Source organism: Chrysoperla carnea, chromosome 2, assembly GCF_905475395.1.
Source record: "Chrysoperla carnea chromosome 2, inChrCarn1.1, whole genome shotgun sequence".
Classification (NCBI taxonomy): Eukaryota; Metazoa; Arthropoda; class Insecta; order Neuroptera; family Chrysopidae; genus Chrysoperla; species Chrysoperla carnea.
The window spans coordinates 24,190,143-24,207,015 of record NC_058338.1 but is presented as its reverse complement, the minus strand read 5'-3'; the positions used below and the strand labels follow the sequence as shown (position 1 = coordinate 24,207,015).

At 27.5% G+C, this 16,873-nt stretch overlaps 1 protein-coding gene across 1 annotated transcript; it reads left to right on the top strand.

Annotated features, from left to right (window-relative positions):
• The first annotated feature begins 2,609 nt into the window (after positions 1-2,609).
• Positions 2,610-4,831, top strand: LOC123292577. The gene is made up of 3 exons (XM_044873290.1): positions 2,610-2,867; positions 3,754-4,213; positions 4,563-4,831. The coding sequence occupies exons 1-3, from the start codon at positions 2,817-2,819 to the stop codon at positions 4,829-4,831; spliced, it is 780 nt and encodes a 259-aa protein (XP_044729225.1). The 5' UTR covers positions 2,610-2,816.
• The last annotated feature ends 12,042 nt before the right edge of the window (positions 4,832-16,873 follow it).

Sequence of the window (16,873 nt, the reverse complement as noted above, 5' to 3'; positions counted from 1 at the left end):
AATAATTATATTAAAAACATTGTGTAGATACAACATATAGGATACTTGCTTTTGAAAATTGCCCATAAATGTACTCATTCAACGGATACCAGTTTCGTGGTACATTTGTGTATAAATAAAATGTTCAAATCAAATTGGACTCACTACAACCAATTTTTTGTTTTTTTTGATTTTTTTTTAAATCAATTCAATCAAGAGAATTGTATATTGAAAGAATCTTTTCGATGCAACAATTTTACAAACGGCTAAGAATTTTTATAACATATTACAAAGCTGGTAATATCACAATAAATTGTTCAATAATTTTTTTTAACTTTAAACATAAAATTTTTGTAAAAATTGTCTCAAGTAGGCGTAGCCTACCAAAATACTTTTGACTACCAAAAATTCAAAATATGTATCTACCTGCGGTGGATTGTTAAAGTGCTACCCACTAAAATTCCGAAAAAATAAAATCAGCTTTAAAACCATGAAAACATAATAGAAGCAACAGGCATTAAAATGACATATCATAAAATTACTTGGATAATTAAACAGTTGAAGATGTTACAAATAAGGAAAATGAAAGAAACGCTCGCATTTTGCTAAAGCCTCACGGAATGTGTTTTTTATGTGTCAAATATTATTAGCAACATATGAGTTAGTGACGCAAATGTTTATAATTTTTAATAAATAAATTGTTAATTCAATAGAACGGTTATTGTTAAAGTTGACTTACAAAATTAATAAATAGAAAACTTGAATTACGTATACGTTGTACATATATAATAGTTTTTGATTATTTCACAAACACTTAACATTTACATCATACAAGTTGCCTAATTACTAATTTTTCTAAGCCGACTTTAACATTCATCGTTTCATTGAATTAAAAATTTATTGTTTATTAACAAATATAAACATTTGCGCCACTAACTCATTACTAATGATATTTGACACCTAAGAAACACATTCCATGAGGTTTTAGCAAAATGCGAGCGGTTTCTTTCATTTTCCTTTATTGGTCGATACTGTACTATAAGTAAAAATTCGCAGCTTTTTTATCAAATCATTCAAAGGGGAGGTTCAAGGCTAATTCTTTGCAAGTTATTAGAAACGAAAATACAATCGTCAGTACAAGACCCTAAAAACAGTAACAGTCCTAAAAACCAAAATTTCATTGCTTGTAATAATGGAAATTTGATCTAGACGTTTTACAAAATGACGGATTTTAATTTGCTAATTTTGAGAAGATGTACAAAGAACAACTAAAAATCATGGAGATTATAATTCTGTTTTGGTAATGTAAACAATGCATATAAATAATAGTTGAATTTTTTTATATTTCAAATAAAATAGTGATTTTGTATATAAGGTTTTATTTACAATTATAGAAGCCCCATTGTTTTGGTTTGATTGGCACATTATAGGTACACTCAAATTAAAACAAAATGAATCTATTAAACTGTTTTATAGACAAAAGCCAACTCTGTTTCAAAAATTATAGTGCTTATTGGGTTTTCCAGCTAAGAGATACTCTATCTAGCGATTCTAAACTATCTGTTGTTCACAACAACATTATCAGTAGTTTTTGGACACTTACGATTTATACACTCAATTATGATTCGATTAAAAATGTTTTTCAATGTTTGTTATTTTTTATTTCCAAGGAATAAAAATTGTATGTTTTTTTTATTTTCTAAATATTTGACGAAAAATTTCAAAATACAAAACAATGGCGTTTTAAACTGTCCAAAAATTGAAAAAAAGTAATTGATATAAATCTATATATATATACAAATGAACCCCTATTTTTTCTGGTAATTGAATCATGCGTGAACGGGTGGAACAATTTCGCTAATTCTTTTTGTGTTGTTATTTATTGTCAGGAGAAAGTTTGCATGAAAGAAAAAATTAAGGAAGTTGAGCGGAACATTAGAAAATTTAAGCAAAAATATTAAATACAATAAATGGTGGAAACGCATATAAATCACGCATTACATTATATCTTCATATGTACTATGTATTTATTTGCGCTTCCACCATATTTATCTAGAATTATAAACAGGTACTTCAATAGTATTGAGGTATTATTTATTATTATTCAGGTATTGAGAATAGCGAACTCCACTGTCTTCAACCAGACCTAATGCCTATCCAAGAGATAATAGTAAAATTTGTGTTTAGACAGCGGGTTAAACATAGTATAGCCATTAATGAATTGGAGCTGCAGCTAGTAAATGTGGCTCAATGATCACACATTTTTTCGATTTTAACTAATCGAGTTCATGATTTCTACAAATTATAGAGCATAAAATATAAGTGTCACAAAAGAATAAAAATATGCACATTAGACGCCTCAGAGTTGCGATTATTATTTCAAATAATATTAAATTCTGAAGGTCATACGCAATCCGACTGACACTAAATTCCTGTTAGTTAGCTAGTTAGCTGCCCAGTCTTAAAAAGGTAACAATGATATAGAGTATCTATGGAAATTAAAATTTTAATGCTTAATAATTTTATATTTTTTGGACATGTCACAAAATCAATTAGTAGAAAATTGATTACTTTTTTTTTATAAAATGGTTTTTACAAACCAAGTTTTAAACAAATATCACTTTTATGATTTTCGGTATTTCAATCATTTTATATTATTTTTGTTATCAATATTCTCATTATGGCTAGTTGTCATTGATTTATCGTATGGAGATCGGGAATGGATATTGGATGATGAAAAAAATTTAGGATATGTTGATGTAACAAAATTAACTGGTCGTGATTTAGACGATTACAATCGTAAAATTAAATTTCGTATAATACCTGGATACTTTCTAATGATGTTAAAATTTATATCAGCTATTATCTTAATACTTGATTTGCTTGTGGTAAGTAGATCAATAGCGTAAAAAAGTATGTCGTAAGTTATTGATTTTATATTAATTTTTGTTGAATTTTTTTCGAAATACGAATGGTATGTAGATTTGTCATAATCAATCACATATATTTTTGAAATTGCCTATTTTACCGAAATCGCCTGTGAAGCGAAATTTTTATGATTCTGTCTGTCTGCCATTTGGAGGATGGATAAAGACGCCGAGTTTAGTAATAAGGAAAAATAAGCTTCTAGCCTTGACTCTAGTGTCATTTTTTCCATCCCATAACAGTAACAAGCTTCCTGTCACTCGCTTTGCTTCATGTGTCTAATATAACGACAGGCAACAAAAAATTAGATAACCGAAATACAAAAATTGTAATACTCATATTTTCATAAATTCGATATACGAGCCACGGTTCAACCACACTATTCTTTAATTCCAAACTTACTTTTATCAATTCGTCAAATAGCAGGCAAATAGAATAAATGAAATTTCGCTTCATTATGGGCTCGATGTATGCTTAAGTTATAAAATCTTGGTAGTTCAAGTGTTCTAGAGTTAATAAATATATAATTTATCTACGTACGTGAGATAAGAACTACTTAGCCTACTCATTTGAATGGATAAATAGTTCAGTTAAGCATCCTTTTTTATTTTGTATATTTTCGAAGATATTTGTAATCGTAAGTTTTTTGGAAGTTTTTTCATAGTAAATGCTAGATCAATTCAGACAATCAAACGTCGTTTAGACCCTCCCCTCACATAAGGGCATGTGTATATTTTTTAAAACCCCCCTCCCTCCAAAACTATTGCGAAATTAATGAATTGCCTCAAACTGTCCAAAATAGGTATAACACTTTAAATATTCGCCCAAAGTTTTATCAATATTTTACAGAAATCCGATGTTAAATTGATAGTATTTGCATATACAATAACTACATATGATCTTATCGTCAAACTATCCGAATACATAATATCAATATGTTATTTATGTCATGAACTACCATTCCATGAACTCGGACGCTTTTTTATGGATACCACCGCATGGTTACTGTTTCAAATATCTTATGTATTATTTATCCATGAACATGTCGAATATTTAATTGCACAAGATACAGCAAATAGTTTTATCACACGTTTTCCAAATATCCTTGATGTGGATGTTGTTCGACAATTACAATTACGCAATAAAGATACACGTATTGCATGCATAGCAAATCGTTTTTCATCGTATTTTGGTAAGGTAGTCCGACATAAATCGAAAATACCGATAAAACGTTCAACATTATTGGAAAAATGGATGCATGTTTGGCAAGGTGATCGATTACGAGAACATCCATCACAGTTATCTGTTGGTAAGTGAGGAAATTTCAGTTCAAATCAAACTTCCAATTTTAACGATCATAATATTAAAAGTGTTGTGAATACGATTTTCAAAGAATTACAATATAATCTGTGGGATTTTTTTCACTGAACCGTCCCCTATCTGTTTTCTGAAGGCAGAATTGCCATTGGCAACCTCATTAACATAGTGATCAAAAACAGGGTTTAAAAATTTGATTAACTCTTAATTGTTGAGGTCAAATTCAAAATTTCTCCGTCTTTAAGCCCAACAATGTTCGTTTGAAATATTTTTCTCGATAAAATATATTTTTCGAGTTACTTATACCTCTTATTAATTGTTTTTATGGTAATTATTTGTAGCGACAGAAGCATCAAAGTCTGTATTAAAAAATCACCATGGTGGACCTCAATCACGGATCCCATTACATAAACGACATTCACGACGTTATGTTAGTGAAGCCACAAGTTGTGCATTACATGATGATATTACATCATGTAATTCAGATTTATACGTACGAAGTTCATGTAATATGAGTGATATAAGCAGCAATTCAAAATGTTGTTGTACACCATTAATTGAAGTGGATTTTGATGAAAATATTGAACGTTGGAGGCGATATAATCATTAACCATTTTTAAAATTATTTCACTTTGATTGTACTTTTTCGTGTTGTACTTTTAATTAGATTTTTTGTATTAATTTTTTTATCAATTAAATTTGCGAAGAGCACAGAAACATTGTTTAAGGTACACATTTGCACTAAGTATTCGAAGAAATAAAGCAATGAACTGCCAATCTTTTGAGCAGTAAGACGGAACGAGATGTGCTTTTTTGAATTACAAAAGTGACGAGGGAGAAATGAAAAACTATAAACTAAATATCAATAGAAATGGCTATAATTTTCTTACCCGGGCACTAGGTACCTCGGGGGCCTTTTTTGTTGTGATATTCGAGTTCATCGGCCAAAAAACCAAATAGCATATAATTAACTACCATAATTATGGCGAAACATTACATCTGTATAACACTCTATGTCTATAAAGTGACTTATAAAAAGGATCTATTTAAAATCGGTAGATTTTTACTTAGCAGTATTGTCGAATATGAAATTGAATAATTGGTAGATGAGACTTTTAAGAAATAGAGACGCAGGAACCTGTAATTTTTTAATGGATTTTGGGGATATTAACTGAAAAAAAATCAAAGATATAAAACGCCTAAAATATCGAAAAATGCTTTTTGAACAATTTCTTAAAATATGAAAATTTTTTGAAATGTTTTTGTTACACGTACAAACTCCGCCACCTTAAAGACAGTTTTATTATGTTTTTTTGTATCTAAAGCAATATAAATCGATGTTTATTGAACAAAATACTAGCCATAATTAATAAAACACTTCCGTAATACATAATACGAATTTTAAGTAGGTTTAAAACAATCTGTTAAAGTCAGTAGTTACCTCAAACATAACTAAAAACATATTCATTACAAAACTGACAAAAAATATACAGCCCACACATTTAACCATTTTTTTCTAATGTAATAATTTATCAAATATGAAATACTTACAGAGTACTTCAGTTAATTAATATTCTGTTTGCTCACATGTATCCGATGTATCCGCAAATATAAGACGCCAAAAATGAAAACAGAAATTTATATAATTTTTCACCCCTTATTAGTCGCCCTGGTAGCTCAATTTGTTAAGGCGTAACCAATTCCGTCCGCGGTATGCCCAGTGTAGCGGGTTCGATTGCCGACGTAACCACAAAAAATAATTTAATTAATAGTTAGTGATGGGCTGGTGTAGTGCATCAAGGTATATGCATGTAGGAGGTGCACTCAGCCTCTGCAATTAACCTATGTTGCTCATTTAAGAACTCGACGTCACTTTTTACTTCCTGAATTACGTCACTATACTACGTTAAGAGTCCGAAAAACGCCAAAAAACTTTTTGTCATAGAATTTCATCTCCTAATTGACTTTTTTTCTTTAACACAAGACTAAATGAAAATCTTTAACGACAATTGAGATGTAAACTTTCTTTAAATATAAGTACATCAACACTGATTCATCCTGTACCTATATTGATTTCATAACATTACTGGAACATATATTCAACGGTTGGTGTTCTATCTCTTAGTTAAACATAATTTCACTGAAATTTATTAACATATATCATTGATGGATAATTAAATGGATGAAAGGCTAATCACGACGCACGCAATAAGTCAATCAATACCTAAATTTATTAAATATGTTTGACAACAGTTGTCAACAACTCAATTAGCAAAAAATATTTTTTAATTACATTCATGAATTATAAATTAATATTTATTTACGATTCTTTTGTACCATGACTAAAAAGTAAATATGTATTTACAATCAGGGAAATAAAATTATCAATAAACATATTTCTAATTGGTTTATAAATATCAATTTGTATACTCTGTATATATGAAATATATATCAAGATATACTAATTTTAGTATAATGTTTGTAACGCTTAGAAATGTTGATATAAAATTGGGTATAAGTGTTCATACAATCAGTTGATGTACTTATATTTAAAGAAAGTTAACATCTCAATTGTCTTTAAAGATTTTCATTCAGTCTTGATAAAGAAAAAAAGACAATTATGAGATGAAATTCTAAGACGAAAATTTATTTGACGTTTTTCGATTTTCGAACACTCTACGTGATATGCTGACGTTATTCAGGAAGTAAAAAGTGAGATCGAGCTCGTAAAAGAGCAACATAGATTAATTGGGTCTTGGGTCTTGGGTCTGCAGGACCAATTTTGTAAATCGTTAGAGATATAACAAAAGTACAGTTTTTTTAAAACTCACTGTTTACTTGTTTTAGGTTAGAAACATTGTATAGTATGCATACAGGTACCTATTGTATATATTTTAATTTATACGTTATATATGTTATGTATGTGTTTGTTTATTACAATAATCACCTTATTAGTTATTTTCCGTTTATCCGCCCGCCCGTTCAACCGTCAACACGATAACTCAAAAGCGAAAAAAGATATCAAGCTAAAATTTTTATAGCATGCTCAGGAAGTAAAAAGTGAGTTTTAGTTTGTAACGGAGCAACATAAATCAATTGAATGTTGGATCCCTAGGACACATCCTGTAAATCATAAGAGATAGAACAGAAGTTCATACGTAAAAAATATTTTTGATAAAACACCAACGCAACAACTTTTGTTTAAAACATATTTTCCTAAACATCATGGTTTATCCGTGAGGACATAAATTAGGACAAAATTTTGATGTCTAGTTTCTGAAAAACTATAAAAGATACGGAGTTGAAAATATGTAGGTAGCTTCAACTAGTAGTATTGTGAAAGATTCTCAGAAATCTAACAAAATTTCTTGAAAAAATTTTCGAAAAACAAAACAAAAGATTTAATTTTATTGGTTCTTTAAACTTATCAAATTTATTAAAAATAATACAAGCACTGGCATTCAAGACTTTCTATACAGAGTATATCTATAATTAACTCTAGCTTTAATTATTTTAATTGGCTCGTCAGAAAAAAATTGAATTCCGCCAGTCAACAAAGAGGTATGTGTACGTAAAATACGCCACTTTGAGTGTCGGACAAAAGTCGAAAATGTCGCAGATTATCTTCTAATTAGAATAAGAACAATTAAGAACAATAGAACAATTAAAAATTTGCTCTGCGCAAAACCTTCATAGACTCTCCATATTCCCCATATACTTAGAAGCTATGGTCTACTATTTGACTTATCTGTAGCTACGTTACATGGTTCTCAGAATCATAGTAGATCAGGAGTATATTAAATTAGTCTAAAGTTTGTAAAGCTTTATATTCATGATAAAGATTCGTCTAATATGGTAAAATAAAATTATTTACTATCCATTTGGTTGTGTAAAGCATTTCACAAAGTATTCAACTTTTTCCCAGATTTTGTATGCAACCGTGATGGAAAATAACTGAAAACAATATTGTAGTTCTTAGAAATCCCGGGCTTTACACGTCCTTATATGAATCAATATCTATAAATAGAGTTTTATATTGCAACTACAATATTATTACAAATATATGTCATAAACTATAAAATCCTAAGGTATACTAGCATAACACCCGCCCACATCGCTGGTTTTAAAAATAAAGACTACCTCATTAAAGTATATAAATAAAACTGAAATGGCACGTGTATCATCCCTTGAAAACGGCTCGAACGATATGCTAATTTTTGTTGTTGTTGTTATAAGTTTGTAATTGTTAGGACAAAATTGTATGAAAGAAAATTTTAGAAAATCTACCGGAAAAGTTAGAATTTTTTAGTTAAAATTTCTACATAGTTATCACCACTGTCGAGTGCTTTTCTTTGTTTGAGCTGTAAAAGTTTGCGTTTTTTAAATGTAAATCCTATATTGAAGTATTTTTACGGTATGCTTTCAGCAGCACTCGTTTTTCCATAAAATACATTTCAAGTGATGAATAGCATTTGTGTGTTATTTCTTCTATAAGTGATTTTCTCTAAATATTTAGGCAGCACTATTTCAAAACTGTGGTAGGGTTCGGTACATATACCGAAAAAGTTTACTCTTAATTTTCGTCTAATTTTCCCAAGTTCTAACAGAATCCATACACAAAAATTGAAATTGAGTCTACATAGTCTCATATTGTAGGAAATTTAGTAGTTTTAATATTAACAGCTTGAAAATGTATTTCAAAAACTACCTCTTGAGGGTTATCAAATCGCCAATATATAATCGCCAAAATCTGAAAAAAGGCTGAAATTTTTACGCGTTTTTTCGATTTTTGACAAAGTTGCGTTCGTTGCTGGAGGTCACCAACTTGGATTATTCATCGGAATATCATCATAAATAAGTCTGCGAAAAATCATAACTACCGGATTTGATGTAGACTATAATTTATAAAGTTACTGTAATAAATATTCAATAGTTTTATTTTAAATGATGCATTTTGCCGGTAAATATTTATAAACATGATAAACAATGCGGTATGGGTAAAAAATTCGAACAATAACAATTTTCGTTTATAGCAAATTATAACATATGTATCAATAATATATAGTAAATAAACAAATACATACCTCAATTATCCAGACACTTATATAATTCCAATATTTTAATATTTTCATATTCAATAAGAATATATTGATTTGAGACACAGAACAACAAATTGACACAAATTTAATAAAATGTCTTAAAAATTCACATTTAGTCACAAAAGTAATACTTTTTTTTATTATATTCGTGATAATTACTAAAAATATAAAAAAAGCTCTAAAAACACTATAAATATATTTATCGGATATTTACGTAGCACGTAGCAGTCAAAACATCTACCGACTAATAATACATTTGAAGAAGAATTTGAATGTAATTATGTTTAATAGAAATTAGAACTAAAATCAAAATAAACTAGAAGTAGTAATAGGGAAGGTAAGAAGAGTATAATCGATATTTAACTGCAAGTGTAAGCGCATACAAAAAATACACGTGTTGATATAGCAACGATAGAGCTTCAACTGCAGTATAACACCCCATTATCTAATAGAACGGAAACCATATTGCATACTCTATCGGCAGCTTTTATAACTAATAGGTCTATTTAACTATTATATTATCTATATTATCATTTATATTTAGGTATTAACTTATTTCTAACTAGTAAAATATTGTTTTTTAATTGCATTATTTTTATGTAGTATGCAAATACATGCTGCTGTTATATGTTATTCACATGGTAAAATTGTTAATAATTATATAGGGTGTACTAAAAATATATACTACCGTTGATAATATATAATTTTAATTATCGAAGACTATAATTTTTCATGTCTTATTTGTTAAAAAAGCAAACTATATTGAGTAGTCTCTAGTTTTCGTTTCACTCCAATTTTAAAAAGAAAAATACTTTTTTGCTTAAAATTAAAATTGCTTAATTTGCTAAAAAAATATTTTTTCAATACCTGCGTACAAATATTAATAAAATTATTATTATGGTGGAAGCGTTGAGAAGAATCATTTTCTTAACACATAAAAATGTTGAATGCATTGCTTTGCGCTCCCACCATTAGGAACATGTTTAACAAATTTATTTTATTTGACTATTCGTACCGTCCATAAGCTTTCTTAATGGCCTTTTCAAGAGTCACGATAAACTACTTTATTTATATAGTTTTATGAATGAACATATAATTCTATGGTTTATATATACGGTTTACATTAAAAATTTAATAATATTTTCTAACAAATTTAAATAAGTTATTACGTAAATTTACATTTAAAAAATATTACTAAGGCAATTTCGTTTCATATTTTCTCAATTTTTAATGCAACAAGCTTAATTGTTATTTTTTCAATTTGACATTTGCTATACAATTTACAAGTAAAAAATTGAAAATTAGTAACAGCTACTTTTTACGTAAAAATTATCCACTAGAAGCGCTGGATTTGATATTTGATTGTCCCTACCATGACTATGCACCCAACACCTACAAAAAAATTATTTTAGACACAGATCAGCACAGATTCGTCAATTGAGAATTATAAAACGTTTTTGTCGATCGTAGAAACGACCTATTTAGTTTGAAACTAGAAGGCCACCCTGTAATATAAATTTTTTTTAATTGAACATTTACAAAAAACAGAGAAATTTACAAATATATATTTATATTTGTCTTCAATTTGAAAATGAACAATAGAGGATATTAACTAAAAAATACCTTTACCTTTCTTTCGATGGTCAGGAAGCTTTCGGACAATTCGTTCAATAAAGCTCTCAAGAAATTGAAATATAGATTGTTGAAAATTTCAAAAAATAAATGGGAAGAAAAACATTTCAAGAGTATCTATCTTAACCGCTAAATACAGCGTGGTGCATCATAAACGACGCGACCTGAATTTTTTGATAACTTTAAAATTATATGTCAATATTTTGGAACGATATATAAGTTCTTTTCTTAGGAAGTTCTTTTTTTAGGAATTTTTCTTGAAAATACACAATTTAACAAATTATTCAGAAATAAAAATAAGTATTTTCAATTATTTAAATTAATTAATTATCCACTATAATCTTAAATGTATTTTTACAACTAATAAACTTAGTTACAAAAAAACCTATAACGGATTCAAACTGTAAGATTCTTTTTCACCATCCTGTATTTACCCAATGAAGGAGCAAACATAATTAATGTATACAGTATGAGCCGGGAAGAAAGATCGTAGATTCAAAAATGTATTCTGCACAGGGAAAATAGTGCAAAAAGTTCATACATTATTATCTGATAAAATAAAACAGACTTTACAAACCTTTCAAACCCTTCCATTTTCCATCAATTTTAATGAATGTAGTGTCATGTACAATATAATTTTCACCACTACGGAATAAAATTAATACAAAAGTCGAAATTGTTTTAAAATTTTTTATTAGTAATACGAAGGTTTATCTCGCAAATGACACATAAGTTTGCGTGGAAAGCTGCAGTTACACAGAGGAGTAACGGTCATTCCTTTCGAATCATCCTGTACCTATATCTGGATGTATAAATTCAAATGTATATTTTTATAACAATAAATTGCTGACATATTTATTTTTTAATCAGTAACAATATTACACATTGAAATCATACATTCAACACTTAATTAATAAAAAAATATTATTTTTTCTAGGTAAGCATATATATTGATATTATTGAAGTGAGACAAAATCATTATATAACCATAAAACAATTATTTCTATTCTTATTTACAAATATTGACTTTAAAAATACATGTTATATATTCCGTATGATTTACGAATCAAATAAAATGCCACGTGGGGTAAAGGAAATACGGTTTTCCTTTATATTCTCACGTTTTGCTAATTCTTGAATTTATTTAATATTAATATTGGAGTTTTATAAAATTATGTTATTCTACGAAATTATAGACAGTATATTTCGTCATCATGATGTACATAATTTTATTGTTTATCCAAAGAGCTTTGTTTTCTGTTCACAAAATCTCATCAAGTGCAAATAGACCGGGAGATGACAGAAAACGTTCCCCCATTTTCAATAATTAATCCTAAAATATGAAAGATAGAGAAGTTATTGGCACCTGCACGCTTGCACCTCATAAGGAAAATGGCTTTTCCCTTATCACAAAATTTAGTGGTTTTTCGTGATATTATATTGTCTGCCTTTGTAACATAAGGTAGTGCAAATAAAGTAAGGCTAGAAGAATTGATGTCATACAATTCTCAACGGCCGAATGGGATAAAAGGGTTATGTAAAAATCAGAAAAAAATAGGACATTTCCGTGTTTTCAAAATGCATGCCGATGTAAAACATTAAAGTTTTCATCATAAAAATTGGCATGCAATCTTCGTATGACCAAAGGTGGAAAATTTTGTGTAAATGTTGAATTATCACAACATTTTCTCAAAATTTTCCACCGTTGTGATCTAGCCATAAATATTTTTTTAATGCATAATCAAAATTTAATAGAAATATTTCAGACCATTTACAAATTTAACAAGTCAATTAAAAGCAAAACGATTCTCCACTAATTATACCGAGTGAAATTTTAGCCTGCCAAATTGATTTCATTTTAAAACGTCTATCCAATAGGGTACACAAAAAAAAAATAATTTATCCCACTTGGATCAAAAATTAAGTACTCTACAAACCTTTACTTTCATTTTTCGAGTTTTTTTTACTTTTTCAATTACTAAAGGAAAAAATGAAATTGTTTTTAGAAGCGTAATAATTTATATTTAATTTATTGTAATTTTACATTTTTTAGATACAACAATAATATTTAAAAAAAAGTCATTAATTTATAAATTAAATTAAAAATTATTTTTATTGTTTACAAATATTAGTAAATAATATGCATTACAGACTTTCCTTAAGATAAATTTTTTAACTTCCTTTAAGGAAATTTTGCTTGAGCCTTTTAATCATTTATCAGTAACACTGTATTTTGAAGCACTTGATAAATATCAAAATTTAAAGCTTATTGACTACTAAATTTTTCTCATTAAAGCTCCTATCCAAGTAAAAATTTAGCTGAAAAAAAAAAAAAAAAAAAAAAACTTAAACAAAAACTGATCTTTATGGCACTGGATGGAGGTACCGATAAAATCCGACAATGACCATGTACAGCTCAATTGGAGTTGTGTACTTTCAACTACTTGAAAATATAGCTCGAAAGTCATTATTAACCCAACCGCTTTGCGCTTAGAATGAGAAATATTTTTATTTTTTTACAATTTTAAAAGGCGTAGCAATATCGAGTGCGTGTGCAATATTTTAAATATCATGAAAACCGATATAACCATTGGAAAACTTGTTATTCACTTGAGAAAAGCGCTATTCAACATTGTCTAAGCGAAATTGAAACTTTTAACTTTTAACTGATGTATGAACTTCTGTTATTTTAAACCTAACGTACAAAAAATTACAAGTCCATTTGGAAAAAATTAAAAAAAATACAGTTCAATAGAAAACTAGAGTTGTCTTTATAATTGCCATTGCAAATTTTCTAGAACATCTGGAGAGGATATTTATACAATTTATGAAAACCCTAAATGTGGGGCATACCGTGTGCTATTATTTCATTATCGTTAGGAACATGAAGCACAATTCATGATTCTTTAAGAATTAAAAAAAAAATTTTATAATCTAGAAATCCAATAAGCAAATTCTCGAATTATTTGTGTTTGGTCAAAATCCGGTCGCGGTAATGAAAATACAAAAAATCAAAGCATCTCAAAGAACTTTCGATTTTAGTTTTCGAATAATGCCCGATGAATTAACAGACTTTTTCCATTATTTCATTTTTAAATAGATATATCGGGCAATTAAATATTTTCAAATATTCGTAGGCAAATAACAAAAAATTAAAGAAATTTATCGAACAGCGATTTCATGTAGGAACCACCTTCAGGACATTTTAAAAATACTTTTTATTTTGTGGAACAAAAAAAAAAAAAACAAAAAATGAAATTAAAATTCGTATATTTATCAAATACAAATTCTGTTAAAATATATTGAAATAATTTTATTGATTTAAGTTTTGATATTAATATTTCATACAAACATAAAATATTGAAAATATTCAATATTGAATAAAACATAATATAAAATACATAATCAATAAAAATACTCAAGCTTTTATTTGTGAATTTTTTATTAATAAACAAATTTTTCATTCATTATTTTCATAGTACACTCTTGATAAAAAAAATTGATACATATTAAAGTTCAATTACGAATCTACTACATTGAAAATAGAATATGGTGAATTCTTGAAATTGGTATTTACATTAATTAAAAAATGTTAAATAAATGAAAATTGGTAAAGACCCCCCCCTTCTCACTCGTAAAGATGTCCATACTACAAGTCTAAGAAAAAAGCCTATATTTTTTTAAAGTGTCAAGAAAAGAAAATTAAATTTAAAAAAAAAAAATATAAATCACAGAGTATCAATTTTTTTTCTGCGTGTACTTTTGACAGTTTCATTTTGAAACGAAAATTTTAATCCATTTGTTTATTGTAAGTTGATTCTAGCATCGCATTGAAACAAGAAATATGATAAACTAAAACTCTTTATTAATTCAAGTTGTTTGTTTTTAAGTTTTTTTTTTAAGCACTCTATTGGTCTGAAATTTTTTGGTCGTTTGCAAACTGAAAGTACCTACTTTTTTTGCTCTAGAATACTTTGTAAAAATTTCATCGTCATGATTTACGGACAGACAGCGAACCAAAGCATATGCAGATTGTATTTAATCTTAAAAGAAGAAATCAATTATTATCCTAGAAAAAGTACAAAAAATTTTTGCTACTTCCAAAATTGAAATTTTAATAATACAATTAAATATGATGCCGGAACCAACCTTTTTTTCAAATTATAATAATCCATTGATTAAACCCAAAAATACAAATAAATGAAAATTGCCAATGAAAATTAAAAATCAATGAATAATGAATTTATAAACAATGTGAAACATTATATTAATAGATATACAAAGCTTTTTAAATGTGTTAAGATTGCTTTATACCATTCCAACTAACAGTGTTAATTGTTTCAATACCCTGCATATCCTTGGGTATCAATGTTTGAACTAATTAAAACTATTAAGATTGCTAAATTATGGAAAATATAATCATTAAAGATCTGCTGAATGCTTTATTCAATAAAATGACTGCTTTTTTGAATATTATATTGTTTAATCAATATATTTTTGCTCCAATATATCAGTAATAAATTATTTTCGGATATATGTTTACACGAACTTTTTTGAATATTTTGAGCTAGAGAACACGCACCAAAGAACCATGCCATTTTTAAACACCCTATATTATCGACTACGCGTTGAAATTTCTTCAAATCCATAAAGTTTTATAAATAGACAGACAGAAATGGACTTTATGAACGTTTGTTAAACAATGTATGTTTCGATGTTTCTACCATCAAATTTTGCAAACGGTACGTATACCAAAGCTTTCACCATTAGAAATCCTACACCAATTATAGATAGTAAATTAAAAAGTAAAGTATATTCAAGATAAAAATATAATGAAAACCATTAAATAATTATATTATAAATTTAAAACAAATATTTAGTCCAAAATGTAACCAAATTAATTAAATAATCCCATAATTCTTGACTAAATTAAATTTTAACAGACAGACGAAAATGCATAACAAAATTAGTTTTTCATAATTTTATTTTGATATAAAACAATCTTAAATATTGTTAAAAAATTATTTAAAGTCAGAAGGAAAGTAAGTATCATTATAATTATATACAGTTTTACATTATTTTATTTACAAATTTACAAACAATTCATATTAGTTTCGAAATTTAAAATTCATTTCATTTTTATTTAAATATTATCAAGTATATTTTCCGGTTTTCCGAAGCATCTAGAATATTTTATTAAATTATATTTAGTAATCGACTTAAAACGGAAAAGAAACCAGTGCTTTATTGAGTCTATCAACATAAAAGCAATAAGAATTCATGAACAGAAGTTTTGTTCAAAAATTTATGCTTTTTTTGTTCAATAATGTTTTTAATTTAGTTCTACATCTTTTCTTTAATATTCGCAATGTGTAAGCAAATTTTACTAAATTTTGATACGCTTAAAATTCAGATCCTACAATCAAAATCAGGTCATCGATTTTTCAAAGAAAATATTAGGTTGCTTGGTTATATTAAGTTGCGGTCAGGCACAAAAGCGAACATTACTTAACACGTACCTACATAAGCAAGTATCAGACAGTTTATAACATTGCAAAATAATCCACATATTTTGTGTGTTATACCCTTGCTTGATACTTGCCTATCTTCGTTGTTGTGTAATGTTCGCCTAATAAGCCATTGAACTTAAAATTTCATCCTAATTTTGTTTATTATCTACCCAAGTAAATAGAATACTATACATTTTTTGAGAAGCTTTTCAGTGGGTAATTAAATTTCCTTCTTAACAACCTTAAAAAATATAAAAACTTAGTTGAACAACTTCCTTCATGTATATGAATATTAGATTCTACATTTAAATAAAGTTAAGGGAACTTATTACCTTGATATTTTTTTGAAATTGATTTTTTTATTACATAAATAGGTACCGACAAACCTTTAGAACATAAACCCTAAAATTT

Coding starts and splice junctions, on each gene's coding strand:
- LOC123292577 (XM_044873290.1), top strand. CDS start 2,817: ATGATGTTAAAATTTATATCAGCTATTATCTTAATACTTGATTTGCTT. Junction 2,868..3,753: donor TAATACTTGATTTGCTTGTG/GTAAGTAGATCA, acceptor AATATTTTACAG/AAATCCGATGTTAAATTGAT. Junction 4,214..4,562: donor TCCATCACAGTTATCTGTTG/GTAAGTGAGGAA, acceptor AATTATTTGTAG/CGACAGAAGCATCAAAGTCT.